This window comes from Vigna angularis, chromosome 2 (genome assembly GCF_016808095.1).
Source record: "Vigna angularis cultivar LongXiaoDou No.4 chromosome 2, ASM1680809v1, whole genome shotgun sequence".
Lineage (NCBI taxonomy): Eukaryota > Viridiplantae > Streptophyta > Magnoliopsida > Fabales > Fabaceae > Vigna > Vigna angularis.
Window position 1 is genome coordinate 32797710 of NC_068971.1, and position 18238 is coordinate 32815947.

The 18238-nt window shown below is 30.3% G+C and overlaps 2 protein-coding genes across 2 annotated transcripts; both read left to right on the forward strand.

Moving 5' to 3' along the window:
• The first annotated feature begins 275 nt into the window (after positions 1-275).
• Positions 276-1793, forward strand: LOC108319871 (phloretin 4'-O-glucosyltransferase). The gene has a single exon (XM_017551169.2). It carries the CDS (start codon positions 278-280, stop codon positions 1703-1705), a length of 1428 nt encoding a protein of 475 aa, XP_017406658.1. The 5' UTR covers positions 276-277; the 3' UTR covers positions 1706-1793.
• An 11513-nt stretch (positions 1794-13306) lies between these two features.
• LOC108319875 (mitochondrial pyruvate carrier 1) lies at positions 13307-14590 on the forward strand. Its single transcript, XM_017551172.2, has 5 exons — positions 13307-13438; positions 13568-13689; positions 13882-13936; positions 14126-14261; positions 14394-14590. The coding sequence occupies exons 2-5, from the start codon at positions 13597-13599 to the stop codon at positions 14428-14430; spliced, it is 321 nt and encodes a 106-aa protein (XP_017406661.1). The 5' UTR covers positions 13307-13438; positions 13568-13596; the 3' UTR covers positions 14431-14590.
• The last annotated feature ends 3648 nt before the right edge of the window (positions 14591-18238 follow it).

Consider the following 18238-nt stretch of genomic DNA (forward strand, 5'->3'; position numbering starts at 1 on the left):
TCGTTTCCAATGAAACAGACAAAAGGGGTATTTTCGGATTTTCACTAAAAACAATGGTTACGGACTTCCATTTCGAAGGTTTTTATAAAATGTTATTTTTAAAACAAACCAATCAAACAACGACACGTGGCGTTGTCAAAACAGTGTCAACAAAACGTTGTTGGAATATCGCGGTCCATATTTGAGTGGTTCTCACTGCCTAAGCATGTCTATATAAGGACCCAGCATGTGGTGAAGGAGTCCATTGGTAAGCACACTAGCTATCTTCACTCCCACCATGGTTGTCCAACGCTTCCTCCTCGTCACATTCCCTTCACAAGGCCACTTAAACCCTGCTCTTCAGTTCGCCAAGCGTCTCATTTCCATGGGCGCACATGCCACTCTTGTCGTTACTCTCCACCTCTACCGTCGCATCACCAAAAAAATCAACATCCCTGGCCTCTCCTTCCTCCCCTTCTCGGATGGCTTTGACGATGGCTTCTTCCCCGTCAACAACACCGCCACTGACTACCACCTCTACCTGTCCGAGCTTCAGTGCCGTTCCTCGGATTTCGTGTCCGACCTCATAGTGTCCACCACTGCCGAGGGAAACCCTTTCATTCACGTAGTTTATACTCTCCTCGTTCCCTGGGTGGCTGACGTAGCACGAAGCTTTAACCTTCCCACTTCGTTGCTATGGATCGAAACGGCCACCGTACTGGACATTCTCTACTACTACTTTCACGGCTACGCTGATTACATCAACGAAGAAACCATGACCGAAGCTTCGTGTTCCATAAATCTTCCAGGGTTACCGTTTTCTCTTTCCCAGCGAGATATACCTTCTTTTTTGTTGCTGTGGAAACGGACCATGTTGTCTTTTACTTTCCCAGCGTTTCAGGAACAGATTCTGCAGCTTGACCGAGAAAAAAACCCGACGGTGCTGGTGAATACGTTTGAAACATTGGAATCTGCGGCGCTGAGGGCCGTTGACGGGATGAACATGATCCCCATAGGGCCGTTGATTCCTTCTGCTTTCTTAGACGGGAGAGACCCTAGTGATGCTTGCTTCGGTGGAGACATATTTCCTGTGTCAAACGATTATGTTACGTGGCTTGATTCGAAGGAAGAGAAGTCAGTGGTTTACGTGTCCTTTGGGAGCTATCTAGAGTTAAGCAAAGGACAAATGGAGGAAATTGCACGAGCGTTATTTGATTGTGGACGTCCATTCTTGTGGGTCATACGAGAAAAGGAGAATCAGGAGGAGGTACTGGAATTGGGAATGGAATTGGAAAAGAAAGGGAAGATAGTGACGTGGTGCTCTCAAGTGGAGGTTCTGTCACATGGTTCTGTAGGTTGTTTTCTGACGCACTGTGGGTGGAATTCGACCATGGAAAGCCTTGTTTCTGGGGTTCCAATGGTGGCGTTTCCACAGTGGACAGATCAGATGACTAATGCAAAGCTTGTAGAAGATGTGTGGAAGATTGGGTTGCGGGTAGACCATGATGTGAATGAAGATGGGATAGTGGAAGGGAAGAAGATTAAGAGATGTTTGGATGTGGTTATGGGGAGTGGAGACAGAGCATGTGAGTTGAGAAAGAATTCACAGAAATGGATGGCTTTGGCTAGGGACGCTGCCATGGAAGGTGGCTCATCGGAAAACAACCTCAAGGCTTTTTTTCATCATGTCGGAGATAAATTTATGCATACTCAGACTCAAAACTAATTGTGTGTCTTGTAATGGTTATACGGGTTAAGTTTGGAAGATCAAATTATCAATAAATGAATAAAACCCTAGAAAAATATCATTTACTTTACAAACTTTTTAATAATAAAAGTTTGGCTTAAGTTGTACATTTATTAAATAAGTTTAATATTTATCGAGTTTCAATATTTATTAATTAAATAAGTTTAAGTTGGCTTTTTTTATTAAATTATCTTTAATATAATTTAAAAGTGTTACATTTTAAAATCTTTTCATCTTTTACCTCATTTGTTTTTCCTTCTTTCTTTTTTCATCTCTCACTGTCTTTCCTCACTTCTTTCCTCATGTAGTTAAGAAAACAAATTGGAATTCTAGATTATCAAGTGTAACTAAGAAAACAAATTTAAAATTTTAAAGTTTGTCATTTTTTTTATTCTGGTGAGAATCTTATTTTTGAAATTGCATAAATAGGATTTTTTTATGCGATATTTTATATTTTAGAAACCGTGCAAAATGAATATTTTTGTAGAGGTGGAGGGAGGTGATGAGAGGGATAAAAAGACCAAATGAACTATATTTAATATTAATAAAATATAAAGACTAAAATTAATCATAAACTTAAATTTTATATTTAATTAGTAAAAATAAATATGAGAAAAATTGAAATTAAATCATCAATGTTAAATGAAAATATAAAAAAGTATAAAAGTACAAAACTCTAAATGAAATAATATTTATTGAAAGTTATATATATATATATACATATATATATATATATATTTAGAATATATATATATATATATAGATATAGATATAAGTCGATTTTGTGAATTGAATTACATTTAAAAGTCTATTCCTTAACATAATAATATAGGAAATATATATATTTTTTGCACATAGATTAAAGATAAATTTTATTTAGAATATATATGTGCAAATCTCACTAAGTGATTTTGTGAAATTAGGTTATAATTAAATAACTTTTTATCTAGATATATAAAATAAAGCATCCTTACCTTAGTGTTCGACTTTCGTTACTCATTTTCCTTGGCTTTTGTTCTGTTCTCGACTTTAGGTGGAGGATAGAATGGAAGAGAATAAAATCCAAAGCTTTAAAAGCACGTAGTTGGTTTTTCAATTTATTTATTCTCTGTTTCTTTCAAGAAAAATAAACACGTTTAACATAAAATTCTACAAAAGGTGAACTTTGTACGGTAATGGTATAACTTTGGACGGGAATGATACAACTTTGTCGTGTGTCCTTCTTTTTATATTTGCATAAGCAGATCCTAAAGGTGTGAATGCTATAACATTGATGTAGAGGTGGATTAGTAGACATTAACTGTGTGGCTTCTTCTTTTTATTTTAACTAAATTGATGCAATTTTACATCTAAAGTCGAAAATTGACTGATTAGTTTTTGTGTAGAAAATGATTTCACATGTGTAGAAGTTTTTGTGCATCATAGAAAACTTTAGTTTCTATTTAAAGAAGTTGTGCACCAATAATGTAACATTGCATGAAAAAGAACTAAAAAGAAGTCGTGATTAGTGAGCACAACTTTGATTTTAGTAATTATGTTTTTATTGATTAAGTCATGAGGAAAAAAGATGATTTGCAATTTTATTTGCAAAACCAAACGTTGTGAATGCAGTGCACAACTTTAGTTTAAATAATTGTTCAATAATTTATTTAATAAAATAGGTGATAATATGTTGAATATGTTATAAATTATTAAATGAATGATTTATTATTTTTGTAATTCACGTTATCAATAAGAGAATATTATAAAAATAAAAAATATTAATTTAAATAATTTTTCAATACATTTAATATATTATCAATTATTTTATTAAATAATTCAAATACTTTATTCAACAATTTATTACACAATTTTACTTAATATTTAAAAAGAAACCATTGTAAAAACTTAAAAAATAGTTTAAAGAATAGAAATAATTTTTATAAATGTCACTCAATTATTATATTATTAAAAGGTGAATCTATAAATAGAAAAGTCACTCATTTGGATTTTATTATATAAAATCTACCAATTCTTTAAAAATTAATCTTTATTTTATCTTTTTCTAAATTTCTAATGTCACCTTTCATCTCTTTCAAAATAAAAGGCTATCTTAGGAGTCTTACACTTTGTTCACTTTAATGGATTTGGGAAAGAGTGATTGAATGAATTTGAGAGAATTTGAAGATAAATTTTTTTGTTGTTTATTTGAGTGAATTTGGAGGTAAGTGAGAGTGGATTTAGAAGTAAATTTTTTTAATCCGTCACATCAATCAAATCATACAATAATTTTCACAAACTTTACTTTCAAATTCACTCTCACTTACCTCCAAATCCACTCAAATAAACAACAACAAAATTTACCTTCAAATCCTCTCAAATCCATTCAATCACTTTTCTCCAAATTCATTCAAGTGAACAAAGCCTTAGTTTAAAGCACAACATTTTTATTCAATCAAATTTGTTATCAAAGTAAGTTTTTCTTATGCTATATCTTCTTTAGTCATTTAGAAAATTTATATAAATACGGTGTCTTAATGATTGCATGTCAAGAAAGTTTTAAAAGATTCATTATTTATATGTGTTCATTTAATCTGATAATTTATATGATTTGTGAGCATCCTATAAGAGTTGGAGATTTTGGAACAAAAGTTGAGTTAGTTAGAATATTTATTTTGGTAAAGGAAGCTAGTTTATTTTTATAACTATTTTTTTGGCATAATGAATTGATTTCTTAGAAGAATTATGATTTGTTAAAATTTATTATATATTGATAGAATGTGATAGCATATAAGTTAATGAGTTGTTGAATGAGTATTGTGAAAAATAGTTTTGAATAAATTAGTGTAACTAGTATGATAACTTTCACCAAGTGGGTTCTTGTGTGACCTAGTATTGTTATTGTTCTTAGGAGAAGTTGTTCATCCTTTGTGTGACTCAAAAGAAGTGTTTCATTTCTTGTGTGATTCAAGGAATGTGTCTTTCATCTTTTCTGTCTTCAAGAAAGATGTTCTCTAAACCTTAAAATTTTTCTTTCGTAATTGTAAATTTGGTTTATTTTTAATGTTTAAGTTAATCCCTTTTTAGAGAGATTAACAATTAGATGTAGAGTCTTTTGATCCAAAATAGTATAAAATATATATGTACAAAATTTCTATTTCTTACTCTGATTATTTTACTGAAGTCACTAAAATAAAAAAAAGTTTTAATTGAACAATAAATTTTGAAAAGAAATTAAAGTATCAATTTTTGTTAAACAATGATTCATCTCTGTAACATCCCAAAATATAGCCATAAATCATATATTATAGTAGTCACAAAATAATATGATAGAACAGTTATAGACTGGAAAATAAAGTATTAACTTTACAGTCATCTAAAATAACCATAAAATTTAAAACTTTATATACAAGGAGTTATCAAAACTATACATAAAACTAATCTAAAGTCAAACTATATTGTAGCGTCCTCTCGCCATCCAGAGCCTGCTCTAGACACACCTCATCTCCCTCTGCTCACATCCATAGGATGATCATTGCAAAAGAAGAACACCAAACAGACAAAACACAATCACAAACAGAAGGGTAAGCTAGATATGAGAGAATTCATACAATTATATCACACATAACATACACATGGTTATTCAAGCAAAATAAACTATTTCAAACATCCTAACATGTTATGACCTAAACTTGACTGCACGGACTTAGAATGATTGTCGAGTTATGTGACACCCGGGCACTGATACGAGGGCGGGGAGTGTCGCCGGTGCAAGAGGCATGGTGCAGGGGGCATAGACAAGGAGCGGCTCCTGGCAGGCTTCGAGTGGAAGGGGTACATGGACGAATCGAACATACACCGGAATGAGAGGGATCCAGAGACTGTGTAGGTATGGGACTATACAGTTGAAGGATAACTTAAAAGAATTGATTTGACTACTCATATCACCAAATGCATTTGCTTTTCGGTAGCCTAACTCATAAGAACTCCATGGTTAAGCGTGCTTAGCCTGGAGTAATTCTGGGATGGGTGACCTTCTGGGAAGTTTTCTCGGAAAGTGTGCGAGTGAGGACAAAGCACACTGGAAAGCCTCGTGGTGATCTGTGGGGGCAGTCGATGGTCCCTGTGATGGCCTCTACTGCTTTGTAACGTCAGTGCACTGATTCGCTGTGTGAATCATCAGACAGAGAGAAAACCCCACAACCATTCGCACATCACATCTTCTCACTATGCGAATTGCTCAAACAGAAAGCAACTCGCCATGACCACTCATTGTGCGAATTTGTTCGCTCAACGAGTCTGCAGAATTATGCCACTCAACCCAATTTTTACAAATTCTAACTATTTTCCCAACTTCTAACCATCCTAATTTGTGTTATATACCTAATTCGACTTGATCAAATGTTTCTAAACCTTCCTACCATCAATCTAAAGTGTTTATGAACCAATTCCTACTTCAAAACTTCTAAAATCACAACTTATACACCCAAAATCCAATCTACCACTTTTGATACATTTTTGACCAATTTAAGGGCTCAAGCAAGTCACATTTGACTTACCAATGCTGCTCCAACAGACTAATTGAGCATCTAACCTCTAGTTCTCATTTTCGCTACCCCACTTCCTTAAATTACCTTAAAACTTGACATTTTAGACTTTCTTCACAACCTATCAACCTTATAATCTATTTCTAACTTTCCATACATCTCATAACACGTTAATTATCATCCAAAACCAGTCCATCATTACATTTCATCAATTGAAATTAAACAATCACATTGCACATAATATAATTCATTCACAAAACCTAAATTTAGTTCAAACTTTTTCAATAAACATAGAATTCATCAAACTTACATGTCAACCAACTAATTGATAATGCTAATTCTTACCATTATCTAAGCATCATTTTAGTAGCAAAATCAACTCCTTTCTAACTTGTAACTTGCTTAATCCTCTTCTTTTGTCTTGTTTTCTAAATAAATGTGTTTTAGGCTACATTGATGTAACTTCATCACTAATCCCATTACTTTGTAGCTAAAACAATGCTTGAAAGAATCTCCAACAATGTAGAGAACCAAATCAACCACAAAAGCAACAAATTTGCAAAAGAAACCAGAAAAAGAAGCAGTGCAACAGAGTCAGGCTCGGACCCCCTTTTTCCATGGGCACTTGAGTGCCAGTGCACCAACTGTTGAGTTTGACTGACGCGCGCCCGAGCCCCCACTCTTTAGGGGCGCTTGAGCGCTATTTTTGCTGACATGGCAGATTTTCTTTATTTAACTCAGAAACGCGAAGAGCTTCGGGTCTATAGTTCTTTGGAGGCGCGATTCACTGCTGGAGCTCATGGAGGCCGTGAGGAGCTTGTGGGAACATCTCCTTCTCTTCCATTGGGTCTCCTTCTTCTTCCATCTTCCATTTTGTAAGTTTTAGGGTTCTCCATGGAAGTGGAGAACTAGATTCATCTTGTTAGGGATTGTTGTAGCCTATGAATTCTTGTGTAATGGATGATTGATTTGATTATATATATGCCTTTTCTATCAATTGCTAGTATTCTTGTTTCCAATCTTAAAGCTTGAATGTAATAGGAATGTTCATGACTTGAATTTGGGGTTTCATGGATTATGGGAACGTAAGATGGAACCTTGAATTGAAACAAGAGTCCTTGTGGTCATTGATTCTAGGGATGGAAGATGATTCACATGTTGTCTTAAGATCCTAGCTCTTTAATGCGGGTTTGCTTGTTAAATTTTCTAAGGGATTGGAGTTTAATAGGGAAAACCTAGGCTCTTCCACCTAAAGGATTAGGGCTAGAGTGTTCTTATGGATTGACTTTAGTAAATTGATGGAAAGGAGATGAAATTGGGTAAGCACACGAGTGAAATAGGTAAAAACTAACCTTAGCAATGTCATTTCATACCATTTCTAGTCTTGTCCATATCTAAGTGCCTTTAATGACCAAAGTTCAACCATTGTATATTTGTGAATTTATCTCTTTGCACATATTTATAAATGAACGTTGTTCTATTGAGTCTAGATGAGTTGTTAATCGCACAATTCTCTAGTATTACGAGTCTCTTGGGAAAATGATACTTGGTCTTACCATGGTTTATTACTTGAAGTGATTCGGTGCACTTGCCGAAATCACCCAACACTAATTAAAACAGTAATCTAACTTCCCTTACCTCAATCAACTAGCATAGCTCACAGAAATCCCAATCGAAGCTTGCGTCGCAAGGAAACTCTACAAAAACCTACAACTCACCAATCAGTGATAGAAAACGACTCTTAAAACCTAAATTGAGCTAGGAATTGAACAGAAAAGCTACTAGATACATGCAAACAGAATTTGTCGCATGATCATGGTTCAAGAATGTACGGAAAAAGAGGGGAAACAACTTACCAATTCAAAATAGGAAATTGATCGGTACGAATTGTAGCCCTCGATTCCAAGATCGTCTAGACACTCCTTGATTCATCGAATAGATAGCCCAAATGTGAGAAAATGTAGAGAGAAGTCAGTGAAATGGAAGAGAATAATGTTTTAGAGAGATAGAAGATATTTAGATAATGAGACGAGCTTTAGAAATTTCTATTTATATCTACTCTAATATTCTATTTTTCTAGGTTCTTACAATCTCCCTATCTTGGTTTGTGTTTGACATAAATATTCCATGCTATGACTCTAATAAGGTTAGTCTAGGCCGAAAGTCGATATGGACTGATTGGAATTAAAGGTCAACCTTAGTTGATTTGACAGAAGATCGAGACATGTCACCCTCAACCAAAAGTTTAATCATATATTTAAAAATAATAATATATATTTTACATTTAAAAAGTAGAACCAATTGGGCTTTTTTTGAATTTTTTGATCTTATAAGCTTTTTTTAATCTTAATCCACATGGACCAGGGTCAAGCCAAATTAATAACTCTAATTAGCACATAGACAATGCATTTAGTGATCCAAATGCTTTAATTCAACCATCAATAATAATTTATTGGTGTTCAATATAAGTAAATAGATATTAGTAGTATCATTTGAATTAATTCAATAATATCATATCATTTAGGAATTTAATTGAAAACAATTTAAATATTTTTTTTCTTTTTTAATTTTTTTACTGTATTTTAGGATAAAATTAGAACTTCAAATTTTAAAATAGATAACATCTAAAATATAGAGTGACAAAACGGAACAAAACATTGTTGGCTTGTAAAAAAAATAAAAAAAAAAGAGTGGATAGAAAAAAAAGTTTAATCATTCAAATAGTCATTATTTTTGGTGACTTTTTTCAAATAGATCCCTCATTTTTTTTTTGTTAAATTTTGTTTGAATTTGAGGAGGAACAAAATTATTTAACTTTTAAAAAAATTAGAACTAAATTGAGACAAAATAAAAATACAATGACCAAATTGAGACAAAATAAAAATACAAGGACCAAATTGAGACAAATATAATGACACGTGGTATGATAATGACACGTAGTCTGTCAGTACCACATCACACTATCATTTCTATGTGGCGATATGTTAGCTTGACATGTGACAATTTTTTTATTTAAAAATAATTAAATCCAAAAAAATAACTAAAAATTTTATTTTGGTTTGTCTTTTGATCAACTCATGGGCAGGTTTGTTTGTCAATTTTTTTTCATTTTTTAATTTATTTTAATTTTTTAATTGTACATATTAAAATTTATTGTAAATATTTTTTAAGTTTTAATTGATTAATTAATATCTCTAATAAAATAAATAATCATTATTACGTGTTAAATTATTACATTATAATTAATAACTAAAATTTAATTTATAATTTATAATAATTTAAATTATAATATTATTATATATTTGTATAAGTCAAATAACAAAATATATAAAATTATCTTTTTCATTTCTATTTTAAAAGAAATAGTATGTCTACTTCTTCTTGAATGTAACCTACAAATTTGGAGTGATGTTCTATCCACCACCCCATCTTCTCCTTACACCTCTCCATTTTTTTTTTAAATTCTAAATTTACCTTTTTACTCTTTACTTTTACTAATTTTATTTTTTATTTTTTAAAACTCTAATACAATCCCTTCTTACTTTTACTTTCCCTCTCAATCTCAGCAGCAAGCCTCCACCCATAGTGTTATTTTTTCTCTTTTTCTTAATTTCCACTTTCGTTAACACAACATTTTCCATTTCCTTTCAAATTTCGTGAGATTCATTGAACACCCAGCTATCATCGAAGAGAAATTCAACTCCTACGGTCTAAATAGATTGGTTTACAACAACAAGTGTTACCTCCTTGTGGTTCAGAGTTTCAATAGATTTTCAAGTTTGATTATTTAAAGACAAGGAAGTGAGAAAAATTTTTTTAGTTAATTATATAATGGAATCATGATATTTCAAAAGTAAAACTCATAAATGTTATAACAAATTTGAGAAGGACGGATCATAACAAATTTCACTAGCGGGCCGATCCATGCCCGTTTTATCATCCTTATAAGTACAGTGATCTAATCATACTATTTGAACGAGTTAAAATTAAAACATTGTCCCTACACGATATTCTGAAGGCAAATTCTCGTTTTCTAAAGAACCTAGAAACTAGGAATAATAATTTTTCCTTTTAAAAATAGAAGGGATGAGCTGGTTTGCTGGACCATCTCTGCGTTATTAATACTAAATTAAAAACGATTGTGTCACTGCCTCAGAACAAACCTATCATAAATTAACACAACTTATCTATTTCAAGCAACTTGCTTACAAAACTATATTATATCAGACTTTTCTTCCTTCCATTAACGCCACTCCTCATCATTCCATACAAAATTTGTCTTATTATGTGGTCCCTGTCCGATTACTTAAATCCTTGGTGTTGTCAAAATTGTCCCTATAATCTTCATTGGTTTTGAAAGGTAAACAAATCAATTCAAATATAGTTAAGTATATTTTTCTTTATTAATTCTCACATAAAATTGAAATTAATTGAATTTAATCTTTTTAACTGAATTTTTTTAAGTTAATTTAATATTTTAAATACGTATGTAAATTAATATTAAAATAAAAATATGTCAAATTATGTAAATAACTCAAATATTATCATAAAATATATTTGAAATATCAAATAAATTTAACAAAAATTTAGTTAAAAAAAGCTAAATCTACACACTTCTAAAGTTCAGAAACTAAATTAAATCAATATTTTGAATATGAATTAATTTTAAGTTTCACTTAAAATTTAGAGATAAAATATATTTAATAGTAAATTAGGTTCTTTCTTTTTTTATAGATAGAATCCATATTCTAAATCAACTTAAATTGGATTGAGTTATTTTTTTGTTTAATTTGTTTAATCCATATTCTAAATGGATGTAGACTAAATTAGTATATAAACTTATTTTGTTAAGAAAATACATGTACTGTAAGAAAAATATTCAAAACATATTTACATAGATTACATTATTATATTTAAAATTAAAATTGGTTTCATTAATACGTTTTAAGTTTTTAAAAAGATGTTCTATTTTAATTTATCTGTTTTAAAACCATATTAAAATGGCCATTAACCCGTTTTACAACACTTTTGCTCCCATGTTTGTTGAGTTTGAATCATTCGCAGCAATTTGAGAGATATAATAGAAAAATGAAAGAAGAACAAGACTAGTTAAAATAAATTAGCATGAAGGGTCTCAAATAGATACGTTGAATATGGTCTTACATCATATCATTATCTTCTTTCTTTATGTGAGAGCCAAGTCGATCACGTTTTTGGATTTTTACCTTTGAAAAATAATTACTTTTGTTTCTTAAAAGAGAATGGATCTTTTGATTTATTTTATCATAAACAAGTTATGTTAATCTACAAAGTTATTAATACGGTGCTTGCTAGGAGTGGGAGAAGATTAGGATGGATAATATGAGATCTAATATATTATTAATTATAGACTAAGGGATTGAGTTAGTTGAATAATTACATTCAATTTATTTTAAGTAACAAGATAAGGATTGGTTTTGGATTGACAAATGTTTATTTAGTGGTGAAATGATTAATTAGATGGAATAGTTAAGTTTGTTGGGATAAACTTAAATTTTAGGGTTTTATTAATAATTTTGTTTAAATCTTATTTTATTAGTTTTGGATTTAGTAATATTTAGTTTGATTTGATAGAGATAAAATAGAGATAGATAGTTATGATTTTCTGTTTATTTAAGTATAATATTATTTTATGATAAGTATAATATTATTTTATGATAGATTAAGAAGATTTTATTTTTAAGATAGTTGATATTTTATTTTTAGTGTTTATTTTTATTTTCCTAATATTGTAAGTATCTAAAGTCTTTCAATTATCAATTAATAATAGACTCAATTTTAGGAAAATATCTGTGTAACGTGCGATTTTCTTAATAAAGTTGTGGATTGTGAGGAAGAAAAAGAGTTTTACATTGATCACATATGAATAAGAATTTAACAAACATAATATCAAGTAAGTAAAAATATATAAGAATTAGAATACAATGTAAAAATTATAAGAGTGAATATAAGTTAATGATAGATTTAAGTAATATGGATGTACTATTATATGTGAATAATTACATAATAATTATATTTCTTTATGATTAATATTATATTGGAGATAATAAAAAGTAATTAAGTTGTTATACATTATTTGAGTCATATTTTTAGTATGTTAGATGTATACAAGTCTTCCAAAATTTGAATCCGAATAATATGTAGTTAAGTAGTTAATTTTTTTTGTTGAATTTATTTATCTCCTTTTACTTTTATGACAAGGAAATGACTTTAATAAGTTTTAAAATACTAAAATATGTTAAAATAGTATAAACAATTCAATTCAAAATAATGATAAATTTTAATTTTATATTTAAATTTAGAAATTAAAAACATATTTAACTTTTTAAAATATTTTAAAATATGTTAGTGTTCAATTATGGTTAAAATAATTCTTGATTCATTTTAATATGTATAGTGTATAGCATCTGTGTCCAAGAATTAATAATACTTGCAAACAATGATGATTTTCTTTTGGTGCATGATGTAATTGTCATTTTCAAATTAATTATCTTGTTTATTACTGTAAAATGAGAAGTAAATCACATAAATGTATTACAAATTTATAAATTAACTAATTAGTGCATATATTTAAAAAGTTAATTTTTTAAATTATTATTTATTTTAATTTCAACTTAAAACGATGTGGACTAACATAATAATCTGTCAAATCTTTGGTCCGTCAATCTGACGGGATGGAATAGATTAAAAAATCTAACTTAACCTATCAAATCAATTATCGACCGAGAGATGAACCCGTTGACTCAAATCCATTTGTAAATGGTAATTAAACCTAAATTTAATTTATTCACAATCATTTTGAACAGACAGAAAACAATTAATTTTAGTTTAATAAAAGCTTAAATTGATAGCATTTTTCATTTAAGAAAAAGCTGAAATTATGTAGAGAGATTGTAAATTTATGAAAAACAATTACAGGAATATTATTGTTGAAGAAATGGAAAAAGAGATAAGCAAGAAATACGAAAGGACAATAGTGTAATTTAATAGGAAGGTTCCTATCCTAATAGCTTCTTGGACTTAAATACTTAGATTCAGAGGATATTCTGATTCACTGATCATGGTTTTCCTGTAACTTGAAGAAGAGGTTGTGCCTTTGAAATTGAAAAGAAGATAGTTTCAATTCATCTCTTAACGTAATCTTGAGGTAATGTTTTTCTTCTTAATTCTTGATACCCTTTTCTTCTTATAGAAATATCTATTTGCACCCCTTTTTGTTCTTATAGAACAATTGTAGAAAGGAAGAAACAATGGAGTTGATGTTTTAACTGTGCAGGTTGCGAAATACTGAAAATATTTGAGAAGATGAACATCCTTCGTTCTTTCTGGAATAGTCCCACAGGCCTCAAAACAACGCATTTTTGGGGTCCTACCTTCAACTGGACCCTTCCTCTTGCGGTACATTTGCTTTTCATCATCAATTCTCTTTCGCTTCCTCAAAACATATCAGACTCTGTTTCTTCTGTTTCATACTAATATTTCTATTAGACACAAAAATAAAATAAAAAATAACGATTATTTTATCTTGTTAATAACAAATATTTTTAGGTTTACACTAATTTGAACCAGTTTGTGACTATTATTTATCAGGCAGCAATGGACACAAAGAAACCACCGGAAACGATTTCTGTCAATATGACTGGAGGTTAATTACTCCTAAGTATTAACTTAATTAAATCTATTGCTTTCAGTTCCAATTTATAAGGTTTCTTGTTAAAATTTCTGAAATATTTTTAGATTTTGAAGGGATGAAAATAATTACAACATTATTTGAAGAATGCATTTGACATGGTCCTAATTAAATTTCTAAAATAAATGAATTGTAGTAGTGCAGTTATGTGTGTTTATTCAGCATCGTTCATGAGGTTTGCTTGGGTGGTGCGACCGCGCAACCTTCATCTTCTCGTATGCCATATGACCAATGAGACTCTGCAATTATATCAACTCTCTAGGTGGTTCAGAGCTCAAAGGTACTGTGCAATTAACACATTCATCAAAATTAATTATCATTTTACATAATTTGAAAACGATTGCTAGTTAAATTTATCCATTTATATATAGAAAAAATACAGAGTAATGTTATTTGTTTGTTTGATATACAGGGTGGAACAGAGCATAGAGGAAGCAAATGCAGAGTGAAATATCTTTGTTTAAACTCTCAAGGTGAAAGAAAATGTGTTATAGCTTTAAAAAACAAGTCCTTCTATCAGGCATCATTTTCTCTTTTTCTGTTTTAATATGCTTTGTAATATTGTCATAATGTAACTTCTTTTATAATAAAATTGTAATTTTAATTTGATATATATTAATTAAAGTAATTATGCCACTAAATCCTTACGAAAAATGAAGATCAACTCAAAGAAAAAGGTTGGGGATATTCCTGAAAACTTTTTTTTTTCTTTTTTCAATAAGACCTTAATTAGATGTTGAAAGGAGACTATAGTAGTTTTTATGTATGTTCATAACTATTTTTACAAATCTTTTATAAGATGGTCAAGAATTAATATATTTAATAGGAAATAAAAAATATTGGTTTACTCTCATTTGTCGTATGTCAACTTTTCCTTTATTAATTGCAAAAATAAAAATTCACTGATTAATAAAATATATAAGTGTTGTTTAGTGTATTGTTTACATACAAGTAGAGAATCATTTATTTGTTTATCTTTCTTTGATAGCCAGCGGTATGATAACAGGACAATTTTGGTCTCCCTGCAAATATCATTATTAAAATGTAAATCAGAAACACAACTTTAAAAAGATGAAGTAAATTTATAAACGTACAATGAAGAGGATTCTGGAGAATGAATGAATTGGAAAGGGAAACAATAAATATGGTACCGTAAATAGATGTAATATTTTAGAGTCAAAACATAGATAATTTTAATTCAAACAAAACAATTGTAAACAGTCAGACAATGACCCGTAATAAATATCTGCATAATTTATTAATTTAAATGACTAACTTTATGGTACAATATAATGAAGCGATAAAACATAGATATTTGACGTATAAACTCCAGATATAGAAGATTCAAATTAGTACATTAATTTTAAAGGTGACACTCATAGTATGTGTCTTACCACTATTCGTCACACCGGATGCAGTTCCTGCAATGTTTATCATAAGTTATCTTCCAAACACAACAAACTCCACCAGCACTAAACACTTAACTAGTAAAAGTTCTTTTGAAGAGCTGTAGCGAGAAGTATGTCAAGGGTCAAATAACTCACGATTTGGATCATCCAGCTTGGCGATGTTGAGGAGACCTCAAAGATATTTTTATGATCCTAGCTTGGACTCAAAAGGGTTTAGTCATATGTTTTCCAGTTTTCTTTATGCTAGTGAACTTGCATAGCACGTCGGCCTGTCAGTTTCCTATGTTGGGACATGGTTGATTTCTTGTCGAAACATTTTGAGGTTTTTCCCCCATGAAAAAAGTATTTCTACAAAGAAGGTTTTCTAACTTAATAACTGTTAAAATAGAATTACTCAATTTCTCACACCTAAGAGGTGAGTGAATTGGTGAAGTGTAAAAAACAAAAGCTTTTAAAATCTTTTCCACAAAAAATGATGCCTTTATATTTTTCTTGAATCGCAAGGTAAAAGATTTTCAATGTAGCAGAAACTTAATCGAATAAGTACAAAAAGTAATCGATTGAATAAAAGAGAGTAGGGATAAGAAAATTCAAACACTGCGTTTTTATACTAGTTCGGCCAACCTGCCTACATCTAGTGTCCTTCCAACCACGGGAAGCAAATGCACTATAATGATCAAGGTTTCTACAGAGGACCTCACGTAAAAAATGTAAAACACATCTCTAACCCTCTAATCAAAATATAGGAAAATATACAACAAGACTAGTAGCAAGAATCTCTCTCCTGCCGTCTAACCCCTTTGAGGCACCCTCAAAGTCAAGAACACACATGTTCTTCTTCTTGTAGTCACAACAGGGAACTCAAACCAATCTTTAAGAGATTGCAGAATCTGATCACACAGTAACATCCAAATGTGCAGATTGATCAGTCTTTGAAACCCAACAGTCTTGCTCTTCAAGAAATCACAAGTTGTTGATCACCACGGTCAATCTTCTTTCTTGGAGCTTTTCCTCTCTTACTGTAAGATCACAACTTTCTGTAAAGGATATGAAATTGTTAGAATCACAAAAGTTCTTACAAAATTTAAATCTGTGTCAATTTATAGTATAACACATATCAGACGCATTTTAATTGATTAAGCTACTAACGTAATCGAATATAACAATCAGTTATAACAAATTTAGTAGCAGTCAAACAAATAATTGAATGTACAATTAATGCAATCGACTATCATTTAATGTTTGGTCAACATATTTAAAATATGACCGTTATGTTAGTTGTTACAAGCATTTAACAGATTTTCAAACATCAACTAACTTATTTGAATACAGAGAGCATGCATTCGATCAAGTGAAATCTTTTTGCACAGTTTTGAAAACTTTTCTCTTTGAAAAATCTCACAGTACACTTCAAAAAAGTTTGTGCAAACACACGAGTTTTAATCAATTCAACCCATAATGTAATCAACTTAAAACTGTTGTTTTGTCACACATTTAAAGTTCAACCATAATGCTTGTGACTTTCCTTTTCCAAAAACATATGTCATGCATACACATATAAAATCACATATTTAACACAGTGATATGCAATGAACAACACAAACATGTTCTCAGATATGCTTTAACAGATTTAACACATTAAAGAAAAGCATATAACATGTAAACATAGAACATGTAACACAGAATACACATGTGTTATTAATTATGTATTGCCATCATCAAAAACTAAGATTGTGGGTTAAGCTAAACCTGTGCTCCCCCTATCAACAATCTCAACAATCTCCCCCTTTTTTTATGATGCACAACCATGATTCATAATCAACCATGTTGCACAAATCAATATAAATTACCAACCAATTACAGAAACATCATAATTCTCCCCCTTTGGGTATTAGCAAAAAAGGTAAGCACACTGTAATTGATACAGAGATAATCAAGCACAATAGAGATGCATCAGATATAAACATATTATGATGCTCCCCCTGACAATATTATTCACATAATTGAGGATATTCTCCCCCTTAAATGAAGACATGTAAAACAAATCAATAATATGCAATGCTCCTCCTATCATTATGCATGTTTCAATCTTAAAACACAGATGCACAATGCAGTAATCAGAGTATATATCAGAGCATGTAAAAGCATATTCCAAGTAATGTATCAGAGCATATATGTAACAGTAGTATTAGATCAAAAGTTGATACATTTTCAATCAGAAAAAACAATTTAATCTCTTATAATCTCAAAATATGTATATCAGTTGAGCAAAGAGATATAAGAAGAATGAACATTCAACAGTATATAAAACAAGATTTAAAGATATCAGATATTCCAAGTTTGGAATCTTTATACCCTTGTTGATACCCAATCGATTTGAATCCAGTCAAAATCGATTTCTTGCTGTAGCATATTGTTGATTTTCTAGTTTCATCTAGCCAGCAAGTAATGTTTCTACAAAACCTTTCATGGTCTTTCTAGATCAAGCATTTTAGAATATAATACAGGAATTATCACAGATAATGTGTGAGTATGCAAAGATATGAATGTAACAGTAAGCAATAACTCATTTGCATACAAGCATAGTGAAATCGACTTAAGTGATATCAGTTTTACTCAATCAAAGATATAATTTTTCATTCACAGATTGAGTTAACCATAAACTATGATTTCATTGAAATTTAATCATGAATTACAATCAGATTAAAACAAAACAAAAGTGGCATATAAAGCCAACAATAAAAAAAACACAGAAAACACTACAATCAAAACATATCAACCAAAAACTCTAAACTTTAAAAGACTCAAGATATGTAATTCTATACCCCTATTCCGATTCAGACGAGTC